General features: G+C 57.4%; 2 protein-coding genes across 2 annotated transcripts in view; one reads left to right on the top strand and one right to left on the bottom strand.

Moving 5' to 3' along the window:
- The window catches only part of LOC130044373 (zinc finger protein 45-like), a 203,019-nt gene that overhangs the window by 100,316 nt on the left and 79,426 nt on the right, over positions 1 to 23,277 (top strand). The window lies entirely within an intron of this gene.
- Positions 276 to 16,136, bottom strand: SMG9 (SMG9 nonsense mediated mRNA decay factor). The gene is made up of 14 exons (XM_056137102.1): positions 15,859 to 16,136; positions 11,866 to 12,021; positions 10,258 to 10,335; positions 9,901 to 10,165; positions 9,720 to 9,817; positions 7,928 to 8,040; positions 6,141 to 6,252; positions 4,229 to 4,324; positions 3,995 to 4,080; positions 2,647 to 2,753; positions 2,004 to 2,111; positions 1,748 to 1,876; positions 1,444 to 1,588; positions 276 to 638 (listed from the first exon to the last, which is right to left on the bottom strand). The coding sequence occupies exons 2-14, from the start codon at positions 12,013 to 12,015 to the stop codon at positions 560 to 562; spliced, it is 1,566 nt and encodes a 521-aa protein (XP_055993077.1). The 5' UTR covers positions 12,016 to 12,021; positions 15,859 to 16,136; the 3' UTR covers positions 276 to 559.

The raw sequence follows: 23,277 nt of genomic DNA, 5'->3' as shown, positions 1-23,277 counted from the left end.
GCCAGTGCTCACCGGGGAGAGCGGACACGAGGAGTCAAGGCATTTGCTCCCCCACGCCCCAGGCAAGAGCCGGGATCAGCACCCCTTCTCTGGTGGCCACCTCAGCAGAGACTGTTTCCATCTGCTTCCCAGGCCTTGGCCCGTAAGGATGCCTCAGAGAGAGGCTGGTTTGTGGGGCAGGCGCCAGCTCAGGCAGGCACAGGCACATGGAGGGTCCACTCCCACGCTCCCCAGGCCCACCTCTCTGGGGCACGAGGCCTGCTGCTGGCCCTGAAGACAGAGGTCAAGCTGAAGCTGGGCTGCTGGGGACCATCCAGATGCCTCCCCAGCTGGGCCTGGTTGGGGACCCCGAAGGTGCTGCCCTAGTCTGAGCTCTCAGTGTCACGCCCTGGACAATGCTCCCCGAGAGCGAGGGCTGGGCCCCGGGGGCCTGCCTGGTCCGTGTCCTCGTCTGTCAGGCCGGCGGCCGTGCTCCTGCCCACGCACGGGGAAGGACTCTGCGCTCCCTCACCATCCACTGGGGACCCGATCGGCGCCCTGCACGCCACTGCGCCCAGCCTCAGGCCAGCAGGCGACTGTACTCCGCCAGGGCTGAGGACTTTTTCACCCCATCCCAGATCCGGGCGGCGTAGTGGAACCTACGAGAGAGGAGAGGCCTGGTCAGTGCTCCTGGCCCTGGCCCCGGGACCCCATCTCTTGGCTGGGCTGAGGAAGGGAGACACCCTGAGTGCCCCGGCCCGAGCCACCTCTGACCTCCCCTCAGCTGGGCCTAATGGGCCGGGGCTCCACCTGCTCCGAGACTGTCCTGCTTCCTCCTCCCCAGCCCCGGTGACACTGAGTGGTGCCCCAACTTGTGGGCACCTGCCACATGCCCCACCCCAGTTGCCAATGACCCCAGAGCCCAACAGAGGCCATGTGGAGGGGCCACTGCTGCCCCGGGTGGGCCAGAGCTGGCGCACAGGGCATGCAGGCTCACTGAGCTGCTTTAGCACCCCCCCCCCCTTTTCTTCCAGAGCTCCCTGGCAGTGTAGGGGCCACCTGGGCTACATCTGGCAGTGTGCGACCATCCCTGTGGGCACACACTGCAGCCCTGTGTGCTCTGGGACTCGGCTCGTAGTCCCTCTGCTCACGCATCACTGACACCCACCACAGTGGTACCCCAGTGACATTCCCCCTCCAAATTCCCCATGAGTCGGAGCGAGAAAACAACAAGGAAGTGCTCGCCAACCTGAGTTTGATCCCAACACCCCGTATGGTCCCCCGAGCCCTGCCAGGAGTGAGCCCTGAGAACCGGCAGGTGTGATCTAAAAACCGAAATAAAACAAGTTTCCCACAAGGATCAGACCGTCCCCAGCAGCAATGTGGGTGTCCAGCCAGGACAGGAACTGGGCCCTGACCCTCACACGACCCCCGCCCCGCCTCCCGCCCTCCGGGGGCTCCTACCAATTCTTCTCGGTGAGGATGGTGTGCGAGAGCTGCGGCCGGGCCATGGACATCACCTGGCTGCGGAGCTTGCTCACCAACGACTGGAAACTCGGGTGTCCGCGGTACCCAGGCAGCAGGGAGAAGAGTGGGCTGGAGCCAGGGCCTGGGGGTGCGGGGAGATCAGGGGGCGCCAGCCAAGGGCCTCCCAGCAGCCCAAGAACCCCTAGTCCTGCTGTTCCTGTCCTTCCAGGGCCAGAAACCAGTGCCTGGGACGTGGCCAATCCCTGCTGGAAGGCCAGCACTGCCCTCACGGGGAACCCACCTGCTCTAGGTGGGTTTTCACTCTCCGTCTCATTGTCCATGAAGGGCACCAGGAACAGGTTGACCTCTGAGTCCAGAAAGTCGGGCGGCAGCCCCGGAAAGATGTCACACTGCAGCATGGACAGGGTGCCTGCAGGGGCGTCGGGTCAGTTGCGCCCATGCACCCCAGGACCAAGCCCAGAGTGGCACTGGGCAGTGAGCCGGGGGTGGGGGGGCATGGGGGGAGCGGGAGGTGGCAGGGGTGTGGAGAGCCTCACCCTTGTAGCGCAGGTGGGAGTGAGCCATGAGCTGGTCAATCATGAGGTGCATTTGCCTCAGCCTGCGGGGACAGAAGTCTTCTCGGCGAGCCTTGTTCTGCAGAAAGACTGGGGGAGGGACAGGGATGGGGCAGGGGTGAGGAGGGCAGGAGGGAGGACAGACAGGGAAGAGGCGAGAGGCAGCAGGAGAGACAGGGCAGGGGTGGGGTGGTGGGAGGGAAGAGGGATGGTGCAGGGGTGAGGGGAGTAGGAGGGAAGAAGGATGGAGCAGGGGTGAAGGGGGAGGGAGAAAGGGATGGAGTAGGGGTGAGGGAGGTAGGAGGGAGGAGGGACAGGGAAGGAGTGATGGGTGGCAGGAGGAGGAGGGGACAGGTAGGATGTTGGTGGAGGAGCAGGAGCCTGGATGCTGAGAGCCCAGCGGAGACTGGAGCAACGTGTGGGCTGTTGCGGGGCAGGGGGGACATGGCCCCTCAGGGTCTTCACACTGGGATCCACCCACTCAGGGAACCAACCACATGCCACTGAGGCACCTATTCTGAGCTAGCACAGCCAGACTCGGGGTGACCCCCACAGTGGCCAGGGCTGACCTGAGGTGACCCCAGGAAGAGCAGAGGCTGTGTGGGCTGGGTTCGCAGACACTCACCCAGGTGCGGGTAGTACTCGGTGCCTTCGTCGGAGCCGGATGAGCTGCTCGGCTCGTGGCTGGGGGACGGGGTGGAGGGCTTCACCATCTCAGCCGTCTGCAGGAACCTGGGGGCATGCGGGGACAGGTAGGTGTTCCAGCCCTGGCCCCACGTCCCACAGCCTCTGCAGGGCTGGTGAGAGCAACAGCCCCGTTCAGAGAGTGGCACCGACGTGCCAGATGTCTCACATGTCCGGGGAATTCAGGGAGAACTGGGTGACATCACCAGCCCTGGCCCCATCCAGGCCATCTCGACACCAACAAGGGGCTGGGATGTAACCCAGTAGTTCAGCGTTTGCTCTGCATGTGCAAGGTCCTGGGTTTGATGCTCTCCCCCATCAAAAAAAAATACTTTTAACAGAGTTTACATTATTTAAAAGACTGTAGGGGCCAGAATGATGGGACAGCAGCAAGGATGCCTGCCTTGAATGCGGTTGACATAGGTTTGATCCTGGTGCCCTGAATCATCGTCACCCATGCCCTACCAGGAGTAATTCCTGAGTGTCGCCGGAGGTGGCCCCCAAATGATCAAAATATCAAAAAAATAAGACAGACTGTAGTTTTATGGTCACAGCAAAAATGGAGTGAAAAGTGGAGATGGACCAGGAGAGCTGAGGGGGGAGAGGGGAGCTGTGACTGATGCTGGCACCAGATGGCGCCCCCGATTGGGCCTGAGCCCCGAAGCCCCAGGCAGGGCTGCCAGTCACAGGCTGTGGCCTGGGGCACCCTGAACCCAGCTTGGAGGGCCCCTGAAGTCTGTCCATTCGTCATGGAACACTGCGCCCTGCTGCCCTCCCCCTCTTCATCCCCATCCTGGACCATGGCCCCGCCATCACGGCTCACATCAGGACTCAACCCTGCTGGAGGGCCAACAGGTCTGGACAAACTGACAGTGGCGTCGCCCTGCTCTTCCTGCTGCACTACCTAAAGTTCAGCCTGCACTGCTCACCCTACCCAGTTAAGAGAAGGGTTCCCCTGCAGCCCCTCAAGCCCGTCTGCTCTGCGGCTGGCCCCAGGGGCCGCTTCACCTTCAGGGAGGGCCAGATACCACAGAGACCTACACTAGCCATCAGCAGGCAGAGGGCCGGGAGGGGACCTGAGCTGGACCCAGCATAAAAAGGGCAGGAGGGGCGGCCTGTGGGGCCTGTGGAACCGGGAAGGCGTCGAGGGGCTGTGTGGGGGTGTCTATGCGAAGGTGGGGGGGCACTGTGGCAGATCACACGGCACAGAGGCCGCATCGGGGGGACCGGGGTGCGCGGTTCCCCCTGGGTTCTGTGAGGCTGAGTGACTTCCCACCCTGCCCCCTCACCTGTACAGACTGAGGTCTGTGAACCAGTCCTGCACGACGATCACCACATGGCACACAGTAAAGAGGAAGGCAGCAATCTGCAGGGACTGCATGGGGGAGGTACACAGCGGTGAGGGCACGAGGGGCAGCCTGCACCCCCATTCATGCCTCGAGATGCAGGGTCCGCAGAGGGGGCCCCGGGCTCTCTCGTCAGCAGAAAGGAGCCCCCCTCCCCAGCCAGGCCCAGGGCCGCACCTGCATCTCCACATAGGTGTGCGGCAGGTTGTACTCTGGGGGCAGCTTGCGGTCATTGTTGATGAGATGGTCCAGGATGGACGGGCTCAGGATGGGCTGAGCAGGGAAGAGAAGGTGGTGTTGAGGGTGGGGGTGCCTGCGGGCTGGCTCGTCCCCTCTGCAGGACAGCCCTGCCCAGGCTGACCCCGGCTTTCCTCCCCCCACAGCCAGTGACACCCGCAGAGCCCAGGTCATGGCCACCCGAGGCACATCCCCTGTCAGCTTCAGGACAAGGGAAGGCGTGAGCACTCTGGCGCCTGCTGTTCTGGATGGTGCCAGTCAGACGGAGGTGGTGAGAGAGTCTCTCGACGGAGGCCTGGGCCAGCTCTGGCTCCGCCACCGCCAGACTCCCCAGACTCCGCGTGCTGAGTGAGTCATGTCATTACAGACCCTTCTGTCATCCTCGCTAATGCTTTCAAAACTTGATGAAGATAATGACTTAGGTCAAAAACAATGATTAGTGTGAAAATGGGTGAGGAAGTAAAATCTGCATTGTAGGTGTCAAAAAAAAAACCAGCAGTGACTCATGCAACTTCTCTTAAAGGGATGCTGCGAGGAGGAGAATGCGGGGGCTCAGGGAGCAGCTCACTTCGGAGGGCAGAAATCAGGGCTGGGAGGCCCGGGGGGGAGTGTAGGGGGAAAGAGCCTGCCTAGCTGCCTGCCACGTCGTGCCAGACCCTGGGGCCACTCTCCGCGCCCACAGTCTCTTCCCTCCGCTTTTTCACTTTCTCGGACCACGCACCACACTGAGTCCAACCTGTCTCTCGAGGCTTTGGGTCTGCCCCAGTGGGGGCTGCCGCCCAACCTCACATATCCGTAGGTTCGTCCCCTCCACAGGACAGCCCTGCCCAGGCTGACCACAGCTTTCTTCCACCCATAGCCAGTGAGCACCCACACAGCCCTGGCACTGGGGCCCCCCACTAAAGAGCTCCCGCAGTGGGGGGAATTGGGAGTGGCGGCCCCCGTACTGGGGGAACCCTCAGGGAGGAGAGGGCTTCCAGAGGGAGGCAACATACATGGCATTAGCCAGGCAGAAAGGCCAGAGAGTCCTTCTGCAGCTAAGGGGGCGGGGCTTATGTGTCAGTGCCATCACTAGGCCCTGACACATGGGCCCACCCATTGCCCAGAGCAGGCAGGATCTGCACACGAAGGAGTCCAAGGGGTAGCGACCACCAATCTCAGGCCCCGGGAGCTCAGCCTGTTGGTAGTTTCAGGCAAAGGGAACAGGACAAGGGGCCAGAGCGATGGCACAGCCAGAAGGGCGCGTGATCACCAAATCCCCCAAGGCCCCCCAAGCCCCACCAGAAGTGGCCTCTAAGTAGAGTCAGGAGGAAGCCCTGAGCACTGTTGGGACGGCCCAAAAACAAAAGAACAAAGGGGCCAGGACGAGGAATGGCCAAAGGGGTGAAACAGTGGCCAGGCCGCAAGCTGTGTGGAGAGGCCCATGGCTAGGCAGGGTGTCTGAGGGTGTCTGAGCCCCACCGTTCTGGGGCCGGGTTAAGGGGCGGGGGAAGCGGACGACAGTGACAAGCTGGGCCACCACCCCAGAGGCCTTGAGAGGGTGAGCCTCACAGACAGCCCCTCCCAGACGAGGTCCAGACGGAGGGTCTGTCCTGGCTGGGGCTGGTAGGCAGCGTGGGGGCAGAGTGTCGGCCTTGCAGGGGTGACATCCTGGGGTGAGGGCCTGGGCTGCGTTCCCGGCACCACAAAATTAATGAAAAGGGCAGAGCATCTGGATCTGGAGGGACCCTCTCCAAATCCCAGTGCTGGAGGATTTTCGAGCTTCCGTGTACTCCAGGGACAGGGGGGCTGAGGCCAACCGGGAGGAAAGACTCAGGCCCCAGAAGACACTGGCCCGGGGCGGGGGCCGCACCTGCGTATCCAGGAAGACGATCCGCTCCTGCGTGATGAAGAAGTCGATGCCGCTTGTCTGGTTGCCGCCCCGCTCCTTCATCTCGGCGCTCTGGGCCCGGAAAACGTACGCCCTGTGGAGAGGGGCCGGTGGGCGCCATCTGCTGGCTGCTGCCGCCACCACGGGGTCCCACCTGACGGGCTAGAGGCTGGGACCCAAATCCCTGACCTCTGCGCTTGCTCCTGGATCCCCACGCCCTTGTCCTTTCCCAGCTTTCCTGGGAGGCTGCGCATGTGACGCTCCGCAGCGGATGGCACAGTGACGAGGTGACCCCAAGCCCAGCACACACAGCCCGGAGACCCTCCACCCGTGGGGAGAGGAAGCTGGCCATGTCTTGGTTCTCCCATGGGGCAAGTCTCTCCTCCATCGCCACTGATGCTGGGAGGTAGGGGGATGGGTGGGAGGGTCTGACAACAGAGCAGGCCAGCTGGGCTGGGCCCCATCCACAGAGTTCACCGGTCCCTCTGCCATGCAGGCAGGGCAACTGCTCTCTCAGTCTATAACAGCAGGAAAGTTGCTGTTTTGCATTTGTGGTTTTGGGGTCATACCTGGCTCAGGGATCACTCTTAGTGGGGCTCGGGAAGCTATACTGGGTGCACAGGACGGAACCCAGGTTGGCGGCATGCAAGGCAAGAGCCCTGCCTGCTGCACTATGGCTCTGGCTTCCTCTTTTATTTTTTTTTCAGACACAACTGCAGGTGCTTTTGAAACTCCTCCCAGCTCTGTGCTGGGGTTGGGGGGGACTGGGGGATCTGCTCTTGGGGGCCATGCAGTGTTAGGGACCATGCTGATAGAGGGTCTGTTGCTGTGGGCCAGGCAGGTGCCTCAGGCCCTGCACTGGCCCCTGCCTGAGGCTGGGAGACCTTCCACTCTCCTGTGGATGCAAGTGGCTTCCACCCTCCATCCAAACCAACATCCTGAGGTCTCCAGGCCCCCCAGAGCAGTAAGCCAAACAATCTCCATTTCTGGGTGATTCTAGGCCAGTTCCGTAAGACGGCAGCCACAGACATCAGCACACCTGCCCGAGAGGCGGCCTGAGAGAGGCTGGCAGGGTGCCCCGAAAGGGAGAAGATGGAGGGAAGAGTGGAAGCAGGGCTCAGTGACCTTCAACAAGGGCAGCCGCAAGGGGTGTGTGGCCGGCAGGAGCAGAGCTCTGGGCAGAAGCAGGGGTGGGGAGGGTGGGGTTATACAAGGAACCAGCGGCTGCACGCAGCAGCAAGGAAGCAGGGTCAGAGAGTGGACATGGGGAGGGTGCTGGCCTTGCATGCAGACCTGGCTTGATCTCCAGCACCCCAATGGGTCCCCCAAGCCCCACCAGGAGTGATCCCTGAGCACTGAGCACTGCCCCAAAGCTAACAAATGAAAAGAGCAAGAAAGAGAAACCTCGGGCAAGAAGCCCGGGGTAGATCCAGAGACGGAAGCTGGGGGAACAGGGACAGCCTGTCCTCACTGCTGGGGGCCCTGCCCCTTCCTGCTCGCCCCCCCACCACGTCTCTTTTCCACTGTCCCCTCAGTGGGGTGCCCATAGCCTGCATCTGGCTTCTCATCTTCCACTGGGTCAAACAATCCCAATTCCCCCGACTAAGCTATGAGCCCAAGACAGAGTACTGCTGCCAGCCCCGCAGGTGTTGGGCACAGTGATCCACTCGCACTCGGGGCAGACCTGTGAGCTGAGTAAGGCCTGGAGACCAGCGGGGCCACTCCCACAGCCTTGGAACACCCAGCACCCCTGCCCGGCGCGCCCTCACCTCTGGTCCTCCTCGGGAGTGTTGGCTGACAACAGCGACATGACCATGGACTTGCCTGTCCCCTGGAGGCCCAGGACGCCGACCACCAACACATCAGTCTGGTCCAACAAGTACTGTGGGGACACACAAGAGCTGGAGCTTCCAGACCCGCCGCCTCTGAGGCGGGACCGAGGTGGGCTCATGCTCATGTGTCCAGTCACACACGAAGCAACGGTGGGAGAGCTCCAACCCCTTCCACTGGGAAAAGGGCAGTGTGTGCGTGCATGAAGTGGGGTGAATGTTCTGGGCGTAAAGAACAACGTTCACGACAGTCCCAGAGTAGAAGAGGGCCTGGCATGAGTATGAGGTGAACGAAGTCAGTGGGGCTGAAACTGGACAGAGGGAGGCGTCGTGACAACAGGACGGGGTAACCAGCACTGCTGGAATGTTCTTCCGGGAAGCTCTCTGCTCCGCGAGGGACCAGCCCCAACATGGGCTGCCGCTCTTCTGACCATCAGGAGAGCTTGAAACACCTAAGCACATCCTGAGCCGCACCACAGACAAGACGGGCGCCACCACAACTCCCAAGCCCAGTCCTGTCCAACAGGGTGGGCACTGGCCACACATGGCTATTTAAAAATCAGTCAAAACTGAAAATTCAAGCCTTGGGCCAGAGCGAGAGTCCTGTGGGGAGGGCTCTTGCCTTGCCGGAGGCTGACCCAGGTTGGATCCCTGACATCCCTTATCATCCTCTGAGCACCACCAGGAGTGATTCCTGAGTGCAGGAGAAACCTCTAAATACCACTGGGTGTGACCCCAAAAAGCCAAAAATAAAATATAATAAATTCAGGTCTTGAGTTAGATGAGCCAGAGTAAGGGGCTACTTGACTGCGGGGCTCGGCGACAAAGTGCTCCCCAGTCGTTATAGACACAGTAGGCAGTGGACAGCAGGCAAGAGCACAGGTGCAGAGTGCATTGTCACTGCACAGCTCTGCCTGGCCGCGGGGCAGGGCCCGCACAGAGGCGCTTCCAACTCTTTTCGGGGGTGGAGGGAATGGGAAAGGGGTTGAGCCACCCCTAGAAGTGCTCAGGGGTCACTCCTAGCAGGGCCCATGCAGTGCTGCAGACGGAACCTGGTCAGCCACATGCAAGGCCAGCACCACTGCACCTATGACCATTTTCTTTTTCCCTTTTTTGGCTTTGGGGTCACACCGGGCAATGCTCAGGGGTTACTCCTGGCTCTGCACTCAGGAAACACTCTTGGCGGTGCTCTGGGACCATATGGGCAGCTAGGGATAGAGCCTAGATTGGTGGCATGCAAGGCAAACGCCCTCCCGCTGTATTATCTTTCCAGTTCCCGATCCATCTTCTTAAGCTCCCCAGTTGCTGTCTTTACGACAGGAATCAACTCACGCCTGGCACAATGCCCTGTGGGAGTGGAGAGAAAACGCTCTCGGGAGAGGCTAGACAGGACTGTGGGAGATACAAGGCTCCCCCTCCCAGGCAGGGGAGGCCAAAGTGCGACCCGGAGACAGGGGGACCCTCCAGGAGCACGCAGCACAGAGTGGATTTGGGTCAGCTAAGGCAGAAGGCCCAGCTGGTCGAGGGAGGATGCAGGAGGTGCCAGGGCTCCGGGGATGATGGAATGCCAGGAGAGCCGGAGCCCAAACCCACGGGGACTCGAGCCAGCAGCACTGCTGCGGGAGGGCGAGCACTCTCCGCTCCCACCTCGCCTGGCTGTAACCCTCCCACCTGGGGGCAGCAAACACGGGAGGGGGGTGGGGGAGAGGCTGCAGGACTCCCTCCTGCCTACCTCGATGGCACTGTCGCACCAGTTCATCTGATCGTCCACCAGCTTGATGCTGTGCTTCATGCGTTCTGGGGGTAGCAGCTTGGCCTGGCCCACGACGGCTGGACAGAGAGGGCAGTGAGGGCCGGGTCAGGCCATGAGGGGGCGCCAGCTTCCCACCACACCCTGCCTGGCCCCAACTCACGGTCCATGGCTGCGGGGGCCGCGGTGCCCATGCCCCGGTTCTGGATCTGGTACACAGGCTGTGTCGGTCTCTGCCCTTCCTTCTCTCCCTTGGGTGGCGCTGGGGCTGCCGGGGGCGGTGGGGCAGTGCCCTCAGGGGTTGAAGCAGGGGACACGGCTGCAGGCCCCTTGGCCTCCTCCCGGGGCTTCATGAGGACGATGGGCTTCTCCAGAGGGGCCGGAGCCGGCGGGGCAACTGGGGCTGCCGGGGCCGCAGGCTGCTTCGACTACAGGCGTGACACAGAGCCAGTCAACGGGAGAACCTCCACGCTCTGCCCTCCACCCTCCACCCCTGCTTCCAAGGGGTCCTCCCACTCACCCGCTCCGCTGGAGGCTTTGAGAGGATGATGGGGGTCTTCTGCATGACCGCTGACGCGCTTGTCTCTTCGCTGCCATCCTGCCATTAGGGAGGGTACGGACTCAGGAAGGAGGCGTGAGCTGAATGATCTTTTCAATCCTCCCACCAATGCTGGAACCCAGAGGCTGTGTACTCTGCCCGCAGTCGCACAGCCTGTCAGCAACGGGTCTGAACCCAGGCAGCCAGGTGGTGGCAGCGCAAAGCGTGCCCAGTCAGGGCTTGGGCTGGAGGAGCAGCCCTGGATGGGCCTGGCTCTGGGGCTGGCAGATCTGGGCTCACACCGGGCCTTGCTTCCAGGAAGCTCGGTGGTGGGCTTCCTCAGATCTGGGGAAATTCCTCCCACTGGGGTGACCATGAGGCTCATGGAAAATATCTGTGTTGGCCTCTGACACCTGGCATAGCACCTGCCACCCCACCCCGGCCTCCCCAGGGGGCTAAGCCAAGCCTCAAGGGTCCAGTTCCTCCTGTTCCTCCTTCAAGACTCTGCTGACTCACCCCCAACCTGCTGACTGGCTCGGGGTCCCCTGTCCTCTCCAGCTCCCTGAGTCACAGCAGAGGTCACTCCCCGGAGACTGAGGACATTTAACCTGCCTGCTGGGAGGAGAGACCAGGCAGGAGCACAGAGGATGTGACAAGTTTGGTGGTGGGTCAAGAGGCGTAGGAACAAAATGGTGATAGGGGAACTACTGGCTGGAGCAGGAAGCCAAGGGCATGGGAAAAGGTAGCAGTCCCCAGAAGAAAGGCTGGATGTTGAAGGGAGGGAACAAGCAAGCAAGCGAGTGAGCGCGCATTCTCAGTTGGCACCGGGGCGGGGGGGGGGGGGGGGGGGAGTGCAGCGCTCAGAGGGAACCAACTTGCCCTCAGGTTTGCCCAGATTTGTGGCACAGACCCTGGTCTGAATTCCTATCTCCTTCCACCCCGCAATCAGCCAGATGTGGGCCAGGCCCCGGGAGTGACCGAGAGCCCAGGGCTGGGGCCAGGCAGGCGCCAGGCTGGCCCCCAGGCCCGCCGGCAGCATGGACTAGGCTTTCCCCGCCAGGTTCATTTCCCCATACTGGTGGAAAGGGGATTGAGCAAAGGTCTGACTTCCGGGGGGGCGGGGGGGCACTAGAGGGCCACAGTGCAAGCATAGGGCCTGTTGCTCGGAAAAGCCGCTGCCGTTGCCGGGAGGATCCGCCGTTGCCGGGAGGATCCGACACTTCCCACACCAGCCCCCCAGCAGCAAATTCTGTGAAACCCACAGTCCTTCCGAGGTCTACGGGGTTCTACACTGAGTGGCCCCCGTTCCCTCTGACCTTTCCTTGTACTTCCCTCCTTCCTCAGGGGCCGCGGTCACCGGCCAGCCCTCCCCCCTCAAGGCCTCCCCCCACTCCTGGGACTGGGTGTTCCACATGACATTTGCTCTTACTCAGGCTGTGTCCCGCTTTGCTCCCCCGCCTCTGAGCACCCCTTCTCCCCGCTTCTCCACACAGATGGAAGGTTTGGTCTGATAAGGCCCAGCACACGGTAGCTGGGGAGCAGAGCACGGGGAGCAAGTGGCCCCCAGGCAGTGTCCGTGGACACACTCACCCGCCGCTCTCTCTCCCACGGTGCAATGTAGTCTCTCTCCCGACCACCGGGTCCGGAGAGGTTCTGGGGGCCGCCAGGGCCCGGCTCCTTCCACCGCCGTCGCCGCTCTATGCCGTAGAGTCCTGGCTGACTGTGACCAGATTCCGACATGGTGGCCTGGAGGGTGAAGAAAGGCCAGTGCAAGGGTGAAGGGGTTTGCCTGGCTCTAGACTACAAAGCTTCTAGACTACAAAGTTACTTTCTTTCCAAAGAAGGCACTGGAGCCGGGGCAGTGCTTCCGGCTGGCTCCTGATGGTGATTCTTTCAAAACTCAAATTCTTTTTTTTTTTTTCTTTTTGGGTCACACCCGGCAATGCACAGGGGTTACTCCTGGCTCTGCACTCAGGAGTTATTCCTGGCAGTGCTCAGGGGACCATATGGGATGCTGGGAATCGAACCCAGGTCAGCCGCGTACAAGGCAAACGGCCTACCCACTGTACTATCACTCTAGCCCCTCTTTCAAAACTCAAAACCGAAGGGCCAGGGCGCTAGCACAGCGAGTAGGGGGCTGGCCTTGCACACAGCCCACCAGGGCTTGAGCCCCGGCTTCCCACAAGGTCTCCCAAGCCTGCTGGGAGCGATTCCTGAGCACAGAGCTGCCAGGAGGAAACCCTCGGCATCGCCGGGTGTAGCTCCCAAACCTAAACACAAACAAAAAACACAGCTCTGAGCTGGGTCCCCCACTCCACAGAGGGCCATTCTCGGCTCTTCTTGCAGTCCGGTGTGGCGCTGTGCCGAGGTCCTTCCTGGCCAATGACATAACACCTGTGCTGTGTTTGGCAGCTTTAAAAACTTTCCTTCACTGGCCGGCATATGACTTTTGCCCTTTCCTCTTCCTGGCCGAGAGGAATGTGGATATGATGGGTGGAACCCAAGCAGCCAGAGAGGGCTGTGAGGCAGTTAAGAGAAGGCCAGCATGGTGGAAGGCTGGCTGGGAGAGCAAGATACTGGGTCCCGTCATTTACCTTGAACTACCTCTGCGTGCAGAGAGCAACAAAAACACTTTTTAAAACTTGCAGCCTGAGGGGCTGGAGCGATAGCACAGCGGGTATGACATTTGCCCCGCACGCAGCCAATATGGCCAACACAGGTTCGATTCCCAGCATCCCATATGGTCCCCTGAGCACCGCCAGGAGTAATTCCTGAGTGCATGAGCCAGGAGTAACCCCTGAGCATTGCCAGGTGTGACCCAAAAAGCAAAAAAAAAAAAAAAAGAAAAACTTGCAGCCTGAGCCATTTCCTACCAGTAATCACTTTATCCTAACATAAATACAATGGGGGGGGGAGGTAAAGTGTCAAATAAAGAAGAGACTTTGGGCTAGAAACAGGACAGTGAGGCGGGCGCTTGCCTTGTACTACAGCCAACCCAGTTTCAATCGTCAGCACCCCAGAAAGACCCCCGAGAGCAATCATGAATGACTCCTCAATGCAGAGCAAGAAATAAGTCCTGAGCACCACTGGGTGTGGTCTCCAAAACGAAGACCCCGAAGCAGCCAACTCCTCACAGACAGTCCTGGGTGCTCATCTCTCCAGGCCCTTCAGCAGCATCGGGGAAAGTGGGACCCCAACATCGGGTGCCCGTTCACATCCGAGCTTCCATTTCCCTCCTGTTCCTGCTAGACCGGCCTTATCAGTGTTTCCCTTATCCAAGGTGCTATAAAAAGTCCCTATATGGCCCACTCCCCAAGTTGCTGTCTAGTGTCTGGAGTTGCCAGCCTGTTTGTTCACACACCTCTCAGAGTGGTCTCTGAGCACTTAACTGCTGGCAAGATGTAGGAGGTATGTTCAGGCTCACTGGGCACATGGCAGCCTAGGCATCCGATCGGAGCTTCCTTCTGCCTGTCAGTCTAGCCTGCAAACCGTCTCCAGCAGCCCTCTGCAGGGACTAATGGAGGAAAAGGGATGGGCAGTGACATCTACAATTATTCCTCCAGCTCTTGAACAGGAAGTGCTTACAGAGTCATTCTCTAAACCCCCTCCACCACCACCACCCACCCCACACAGACTGTCTCTGGAACCCAAGTATTGGTTTACAGGATACAAGTATGATTTCACCAGCCAGGCAGGAGTTTGTCTTGCTCCTGTGTTTTGATTTTGGGCCACACCTGGAAGAGCTCTGAGCTCACTCCTGGCAGGGCTCAGGAGACCATAAGGGGGCACTAGGGATTTAATCTGGATCGCCCACATGCAAAGCAAGTGCTTTACCTACTGTACTGTTTATTACTCTGGCCCCAATGCTCCGGGCTCTATGCCACGTCTCTCCCCCGTTACACAAACTGCTCTGAGGACAGTCACCATGGACGGAGGATAGGCCAGCATGCAGTTGATTCATTGCTGAGCCTCTGGGACAAACCCCCCCCCCCCCCACCCGCCATGCCCAGCCTTGCCAAGTGATGATGGGAACTCTCTCATGCTCTGATTCTAATTCATGGGGGCTCTGCCCCCACAGATTTTTTTTTTCAGTTGTTGGGTAACTCCTGGCTCTGCACTCAGTAATTACTCCTGGAAGTGCTTGGGGGACCAGATGGGATCCCTGCAGAATGAATCTCTGTCCAGGCCTTTCCAGCAGAATCCATCTCAAGCAAGTGGGTTCATTTGCACGTGATTCTGAGACTTGTCCAAAGCCCCTCAGAGAAAGCTCCCCCAAACTTAAAAGAGTACACTGATATGCAATTTGGGGACCTCCAGGAAAAGACAAATAGTACAGTGGGAAGGGAGATTGGGATCCTTGCCTTGCAAGCAGCTGACTAGATTCAATTCCCAGCATCCCACCAGAAACAAGGCCTGAGCCCCACCGGGTGTGGCTCAAAAACGTAAAATAAAAAATTATATTAAATTGGGGATCTCAAATGCTGCATCCAGGATCCTTTGGGTTCAAGCTTCCTGCCCGCCCCAAATATAAAAAGATAATCTACTTCAAGTGTTCATTGGGGATGCCCAGTGATGCAACACTTGCCTTGCGGGCCTGAGGCCTTCAATTCCCAGCAGGGAAAAATGAAAATAGATAAAAAGTGTGTAGGGGTCAGAGAGATAATACAGCAGGTAGGGCGTTTGCCATGCACACATCTGACCCAGGGCAATGCAAATACGCTCCCCTGAGCCCTCCAGGAGTGTGCACTGCTGGATGTAGCCAAAAAGCCAAAAATAGAGCAGAAGAGACAGTAGAGCAGGTAAGGTGTCTTGCACACTGCTGACACAGGCTGGATCACCAGCATATCATATGGTCCCCCAAGCGATGTCAAGAGCGATTCTTGAGTGTAGAGCCAGGAGTAAACCCACATCACAGGGTTTGGCCCAAAACAAACCCCCAAAATAAAAAGTGCTTATTTACAGGACTCCCTAGTAACCTCGCAGAAGTCCACTTCCCTCCAGGGGGCTTCCCCTGCCCTTTCCGCATCTTCGCTAACACCCCTTCTGCGGCGCTCCACGAATCTGAGTATCTAACCAGCATATTATGTAGGGTGCGGCCTCATTTCTGGCCCCGTGTTCAACCTTCCAGCCCAGGCCCGGTCTATTTATGGGTTCTTCCATGTTTCCCCCACCCCACCCCCCAGCACTTAGGAGCCGGTTTAATTCTCAGGGGCCTTCCCACGTGACAGGGAATCTCCCAGCCCGAATTTCAGTTTCTAATGACAGCGGCTAGAGAGCGGTCCCAGTCGTTACTGGAAGGGGCTTCGCAGGCATCAGCGGCCAGGTCACAGGTCCCACCGGCTAAGATGCAACTGAACTTTCTACTGACACCTAATCAGCCCCCTCCAACCCACCGGTTCTCTCAATCAGCTGCTCCGGGTTCCCCCCACAGTTCCGCACTCTCTCTGCGAGACAGTTCAACAGTCGGAAGGGGCGGGGCCACGGCAAGACTGGCCTCCGCGGCCCCGCCCCGCCCCCTGCGGCCCCGCCCCCGTGGCTCCGCCCCGGGGCGCGCGTCTCGGGCGGGCTCGCGAGCCTCCTTACCTCAGGCGGTGACTGATTGGCTCTCGGGCGCAGCGCGCGCTCTCCGTAACGGAGTGGGGGCGGGGAGGTTCCACCTTAGGCCACCAGCCTGGAAATGGGGTTCAGGGTACTCGGAACGGAGAAGTAAGAAGGAGAAAGCGGACACCGGCCACTCCGGAACCGGTCGTTAGTCTCCCGGAAGCGGCCCTCAAGGAAGGTCTGCTGGAAGGAGGAGATATCGCGGTACCTAGTCGAGATCGGGTTCTGCCGGCTGCTGACCCTGCGCATGCGCCGCGGGCTGAGCGCACGAGAACGTGAACTGAGCGTGCGCGGTTGGAGGTGGTTGGCCTCAGCGCGCATGCGGGCGGCCGCGGCGAGGCGGGCGGGTGGGCGCGGCGACGGCACTCTAGTGCGCTTGCGCAGCGCTCGATTTTTTTTTTTTTTTTTTTTTTTTGGTGAGGGAGGGCAGTGGAGGAGCGATTGACTCCCGAGGATTCAAGTTCGAGTCCAGCCTCGTCAGCGGTGTTGGCCGGATACGTTGGGGTGGGGCGGCGGGGCGGGATTTTAGTGCCTTTGCCCTGAGAAGTGCAGCGAACACAGTGAATCAGACCTGGAAGAGATCCCAGTCTGTGAAGGGAGGGTTTAAACCTCGAAGGACTGTTTTAGACCTGCAGGTGCCCAGAGCACTCCGGTTGGGAGGGAACTCTGGAAAGAAAGTTCAGACAGGTTTGACTCAGTTTCCCCGGGGCTAGTGAAAGAGGAAGCCTGTTTACTCTTGCCAGCTGCTGTGAGCAGTCCCGCTTTTGGCTGGCACATCCTACATTTTTGACTCCCTACAACTTCCTGGGCTTTTCTGAGTAAACAAGGAGTTAGCAACTGTTCGTCATAAAATCCTGCCCCAGAGTTTAGGCTCACTGGGAAACTAAGAAAATGGAATATTGGGGCCGGAACGATAGCACAGCGGGTAGGGCATTTGCCTTGCACGCGGCCAACCCAGGTTCGATCCCCGGCATCCCATATGGTCCCCTGAGCACTGCCAGGAGTAATTGAATGCAAAGCCAGGAGTAATCCCTGAGCATTACTGGGTGTGACCCCAAAAGGAAAAAAAAAAGAAAGAAAATGAAATACCTGAGGCAGATGGTCAGAAGACTCAAACCAGCCAGACCAGCCTGCAGATTACCTGCATTGTCTGTAATACTTGTCGGTTGATAAGAAAGGGCCTTTATAAAGGCCTATGCAAGACTTTTAACTTAGCCCTATACTAAGTTCCTCCCCACTGTAGAGCTCCTTTTCTTCTCTTCTACTTTCCAATAAACTTTTCTACTTTGCAACTCTGAGTCTGAGCATCTTTATTACTCAGTATTTTCATTCTTGAAAATATTGAAGAACCTGGGAACCGCAAAGTAACTAACAGAGACCTGTGTCCCCGTTTCTGCTTCATCTGCATCACTAGGAGGCAACACAGAGACGGGCAGGTCAGACCCAGCACAACCTCCCCAGGGCCTGCCTCCAGGATTTGACCTGGGGCCTCAGGCTTATCACATGTTCAGACCCTCTGGGCGTCCTGGAGGAACACCTAGGGGCTGCCAGCACAGCAGTTCCAGGGCTTAGCTGATGGGGCAGTTGGTTGGGTCAACAGAAATAAGAGATTCCTGTTGGAGTGATAGTACAGTGAGGAGAGTGCTTGCCTTGCAAGAGGCTGACCCAGGCTAGATCCCAGACATCCCATATGTCCCCAAGCACCACCAGGTGTAAATCCTGAGTACAGAACCAAAAATAATCCCTGAGCAATGCTGGGTGTAGACCCTTGCAGGTCCCCCTCCCACACACACACACATACCCTATAGAAAAGAGCCTTAGAGGTTAGAGTGATAGTACAGAGGGTAGGGCATGGTCCCTTGAGCCAGTCAGGACTAATCTCTGAGTCCCCAACCAGGAGTAAACTCTAAATCCCTCTGGGTGTGGCCCCCAAACAAACAAAACAGATTTCTAGAAGAAGAGAGAATTTTTAACACTTCACATTTGAAATCTTAGTTTAAAAAGCTATTTGAGGAATTGTATGGTGGGAGGGGGCTTGCCTTTTTTGCATGTTGATCTGGGTTCAATCTCTGGCACCACACATGGTTCCAAGTACCACCAGAAATATTCCCTGAGCACAGGCCCAGGAGTAAGTCCTGAGCACCTCCAGACATGACTTAACTCTTGCCTCCCCCCAAAAAGAGTTATTTGTGGGCCTAAAAGATAGATACCTGCGTTGCACACAGCAGGCCTTCATTTTATCCTTGGCCCCATATATGGTCCCCTGAACATCGCCAGGAGTGATCTGAGTACCGCAAGATGTGGTTCAACAAACACTACCCCCCGCCCCCACCCCCTACACACACACACACACACACACACACACACACACACACACATAATGTTCTGTTACTTTTTTGGTGCCAGGAATTGAACTCAAAGGCTGCCTTTATAATAGTCAATGACAGAGTTGTCTCCCCAACCCTTCAGAAATATTTTCAGTGCCAGGGATCAAACCCAGGGCCTCACCCGTACAAGGTGAATGTCCTGCTACTGAGCTACACCCACAGCTCCAATTGCATTCTAAGGAATGGTGGGGTTGGCCCGCACCCAGCAGTGCTCACATACTATCCACACTGCTTGGGAGTCCCTCCAGGGGAAGTACTCGGGACCATGTAGTGCAGGGGTGGAACCCTAGTCTTCCACATGCAAGGCCTGTATGCAACCCATTGAACTATCTCTCTGACTCTAGAAATGGTTTTTAAATTGTATTCAAAAAAATAATCCACTGTTCACTGTCCTCCCATTGTTCATCGATTTGCTCAAGCGGGCCCAGTAACGTCTCCATTGTGAGACTTCTTGTTACTGTGTTTGGCATATCAAATACGTCACAGGTAGCTTGCCATGCTTTGCCGTGCGAGCGAGATACTCTCAGTGGCTTGCCGGGCTCTCTGAGAGGGACCGAGGAATCGAACCCAAGCGATAGCACAGCGATAGGGCATTTGCCTTGTGCGCGGTTGGCCCGGCAGAGCCGGGTTCGAAAAAATAATAATACATAATAAATTTTATTAGAACAGGCAGTACTCTTCTTCTCCTTTTTTTTCTTTTCTGTTTTTTTTTTTTTTAGGGCCATACCAGGCAATGCTCAGGGGTTCCTCCTGCATCTGTGCTCAGGAATCCCTCCTGGCAGTGCTCCAAGGACCATATATTGTGCCAGGGATTGAACCTGGGTCAGTCATGTGCAAGATGAGCGCCCTACCCACTGTGCTAACTCTCCAGCCTCTAACGGGCATTATTATTATTATTATTATTATTATTGGGCTGGAGTGATCGCACAGCAGGTAGGACGTTTGCCTTGCACACAGCCGACCTGGGTTCAATTCCTCCATCTCTCTCAGAGAGCCCGGCAAGCTACTGAGAGTATCCCGCCCGCACGGCAGAGCCTGGCAAGCTCCCCGTGGCGTATTCAATATGGCAAAAATAGTAACAAGTCTCACAGTGGAGACGTTACTGGTGCCAGTTTGAGCAAATCGATGAATAACGGGAGGATAGTGCTATTATTATTATTATTATTTTGCTTTTTAGGTCACACCCAGTGATACACAGGGGTTACTCATAGCTATGCACTTAGGAATTACTCCTGGCAGTGCTCAGGGTACATAGGGGATGCTAGGACTCGAACCTGGGTCGGCCGAGTGCAAGGCTAACACCCTACCCGCTGTGCTATCACTCCAGCCCCAGGCATTATTATTTTTTAATTTTTTATTTTCACAAAGTTGTTCACATTAATGGATCATACTCAGTATTTCAACACCATCCCATCACCATTACACCTTCCCACTACCATTATTTTGAATTTTTCCACCACCACTCAAACCTGAACGGGCATTATTTTAAGGAGCCATGGAACAGATGGTCGAAGTCTCCTAACTCCAGCCCTGTTCTCTATTCCTCGGGCACTGGTGCCTGGTTTCCTTCTGCAGCTACTCTGACAGCAAAGCCTGGGCTCGGGCCGTGGCGACAGACTTAGGTTATGGCCCTTTCACCCTCTTAGTTCTCCAAGCTGACAGCACAAAGCAGTTCGGTCAGGTGGGAGGGTGCCTAGAGCAGGGTTGATGGGAGGAGCAGAGAGACTGTGTGTGTATGTCAGTCTGTCTGTCTGTATGTATGTATGTCAATATTTGTGGGTTCCCCTGAAGCTTGTGAGTGTTTTCACAGACGTAGACATGATAGGCTTTCTTTGTTTCCAGAGCATCTTTTTTGGGGGGGAGGGGGGAAGGGGGAGTTTGGTTCTTGGGTCATACCCAGCGGTGTTCACGTCTTACTCCTGGCTCTCTGCTCGGGGATCACTCCTGGCAGTGCTCAGGGGACCTATGAGGTGCCGGGGATTGAACCCGGCTCAGTCACATGGAAGGCAAAGGCCTACCTCTGGACTACTTCAGGCCCTCCAAAGCCTTTTTTTGGGTTGGTTGGTTTTGGTCAGGTTCTTGGGTGACATCCAGCAGTGCTCAGGGCTTACTCCTAATTCTACTCAGGAATCACTTCTGGTAGGGCCCAAGAGACTTTATGGGGTGCCAGGTGGCAAACCTGGGTCAGCTGTATGCAAGGCAAATGCCCTCCCAGCTGTACTATCTCTCTGGACCATCCCCCCAGCCCTCGCTGCCCCCCCCCCCCACCACCATGCCTCTCTGTTTTCTTCCATTCATATTGTTTTTTTCAGGCCACATCTTGTGGCGCCAGGCCCTTGCTGGGGGCAGGAGCCACTCCCAGTGTTTCTGAGGGGCCATGCAGTGCTGGGAATTGAACCTGGGTTTCCTGTGTGCGAAGCCTGCGGTCGGCCCAAAGAACAACCTCTCAGTCACTCAGGTCCTGTTTTACATACATCTCCCCTACCATACCCCTGCCCCGCATAACAGACAGATGTGAAAAACAAGTCTTTGGGAGAAAGGGAACTCAGAGGGCGCCAGAACCAGGAGACCGTAGAGCTGAACTCAGACCCAAGCCTGTCTCACTCTTAGGCGAGTCCATGTTTCCCTGGCGCTGGGCAGCCTGCCTATGGTGACACGGTGGCATCAGACACACATCATTGCCTTTGCCCTTAGTGGTGTGGTACTATTCTGTATTTAACCATTTCTGGGTGCCTATTTAAGCTCTGCTGGAACATTTGATTTTTCTTCTTTTTGTGGGGGGGAGGGTGTCACACCCAGCGATGCTCAGGGGCTACTCCTGGCTCTGTACTAGGAAATTACTACTGGTAGTGCTGGGGGGACCATATGAGATCTGGGTAATAGAACCCAGGTCAACCACATGCAAGGCAAACGCCCTCCCCACTGTGCTATCACTTCCACTCCTGTCAGAATTTTTGGCCTCCAACGTTTGCTGCTGTGGCTAATACCCTCAAAAGCCTGGTGGTGTGTGTTATGATAGAATTGACCACTATAAAATCTTGTTTCAGGGCTGCAGCAATAGTGAATAGTAAGGTAAAGCACTTGCTGTGTTCTATTCCAGCTTCTCACATGGTCCTCTGAGCCCTGCCAGCCGTGATCCCTGAGTGTAAGTCCTGAGCACTGCTGGGTGTGACCCCCCCCAAAACAAAAAACTAATAATAAAAGTAAATAAAACCTTATTTTGAGTATAGTTGCTGGATTAAAGGGCATTCACAGTGGGAATTTTGAACACCATTTACCAAGTGATCTACTATTTATCGTGTGTGTGTGTGTGTGTGTGTGTGTGTGTGTGTGTATGTGTTGTGCCAGGGTCTAACACAGGCCCTTATGTGTGGATTCTCCCACTCCACGTCCCTGCCCCTATTTATATTTTTTTTTGCGGGGGGAGGGACAGGAGGGGGGTGTGACATACCCAGAAGTGCTCCAGGCCTACTCCTGATTCTGTACTCAGGGATTTCTCCCTTTGAGGCTCAGAGTGCCAGGGATCAAATCAGGCTCAGCCACGTTCAAGGCAAGCAAAGCACCCTGCCCGCTGTACTCTCTCTCCAGCCCCAGTTGTTTTTTTGTTTTGTTTTTGGTTTCTTGTGGGGCCAGGAATCAAGCCCAAGGTCTCACACACATGTGAGGCATGAGCTTTGCCACTGAGCTGCCTCCTGGTCTGAGAAGGGGGCAGTTTGCCAGCTGATGGAGTCTGGGTGGGGGAAGTAAAGGAGTCCTTTTGGCAGGGTCCCCACAGCACTGTGGGACAGCCGCCTGCAGAGGGCAGGCATGGGGCCTGTCTCCAGGGCCCCTCAGGTTCCCTGGGCCTTTCCTCGGCAGGTGGTGGGTCTGGTGGTGGGTGGTGAGCCGGGCAGGAGGGTGGGGCTGGTGGTTCTGTTAAGGAAATCCAAAGATAGCCCAGCAGCAAGGACAACCGCACAGGGCCTGGGCTTCCCCAAGCCGGACGGAAGCAGGTGAATCAGCCGCGACGCCAGGCCCTGGGAAGTGATACTCAGGTTCCAGACCCGGAGCCATGTGGGCAAGCTGGGGGCAGGACTCGGTGTGGGGACTGGACTCCGGGAAGCCTGGAGGCGTCTGTCCCTGGGGGTGAGCATGTAATGGACACAATTTCTAAAAAGGGCATCCGCCACCCCGTGCCCACTCCCTCTTCCTGTCTGCATCCCAACACATGTGAAAGTGGCCTGTGGGGGTGGTGTGCGACTCCTGTGACTCTCCCGGAGGGCGTTTTGTCCTCTCAGTTCTGGTAAGACTGTGAATTACTGGGACGGAAGTGATAGGACAGCGGGTAGGACATTTGCCTTGCACACAGTCAACCCGGGTTCAATTCCCAGAATCCCATGTGGTGCCCTGAGCACTGCCAGGAGTAATTCCTGAGTGCAGAGCCAGGAGTAACCCCTGAGCATCAGAAGCAGTGATAGAAAGATGAAGTAGCTTGCGTTTTGACTTCTTCCTTTGTCTCTATCTGTACCACCCCTGCTTTAATTCTTTTTTTTGTGGGGGAGGGGGGACTCACCCAGTGGTGCTTATGGTTTACTCCTGGCTCTGCACTCAGGAACCATTTCTGATGTACTCAGGGGACCCTAGGGGATGCCGGGGAGCAAACCTGGGTTGATCGTGTGCAAGACAAGCACCCTCCCCACTGCATTATCACCCTGGCCCCTACCCCCGCTTTAATCTTAACTGTGTGTGTTGGAGTTCAGGGGCAGTCCTTTTATACAGGTGAGCTGAAATGTTCAGAGAGGTGAAGACGCTTGTCCAGAGCCACATAGCTAGTGACAGAAACAGGATTTGCCACCACCTTCCCTACCATTCCCATCAGTCGGAATTCAAAGCCCTTGACAGTAAGAGAGTTTAGGTACTTGGCTTTGCATCCGGCCCAAACCTGGTTCTATCCCATGTCATCTTGAGCACCGCCAAGCACGCCCTGGACACAGAGCCTGAAGTAGCCCCTGAACACTGCAGGGTGTAGTGACTC

This window comes from Sorex fumeus, unplaced genomic scaffold, assembly GCF_029834395.1.
Source record: "Sorex fumeus unplaced genomic scaffold, SorFum_2.1 ptg000122l, whole genome shotgun sequence".
Classification (NCBI taxonomy): Eukaryota; Metazoa; Chordata; class Mammalia; order Eulipotyphla; family Soricidae; genus Sorex; species Sorex fumeus.
The sequence above is the reverse complement of the archived record's forward strand: the minus strand, read 5'-3'. Positions and strand labels throughout refer to the sequence as shown.

What these genes read in the sequence shown, in the direction of transcription:
- SMG9 (XM_056137102.1), bottom strand. Translation starts at nt 12,015, where the DNA reads ATGTCGGAATCTGGTCACAGTCAGCCAGGACTCTACGGCATAGAGCGG. An exon ending in TCGTCTTCCTGGATACGCAG is followed by an intron (nt 4,325 to 6,140) that starts GTGCGGCCCCCG and finishes TTCCCTGCTCAG; the next exon opens with CCCATCCTGAGCCCGTCCAT. An exon ending in ACACCTATGTGGAGATGCAG is followed by an intron (nt 4,081 to 4,228) that starts GTGCGGCCCTGG and finishes TCCCCCATGCAG; the next exon opens with TCCCTGCAGATTGCTGCCTT.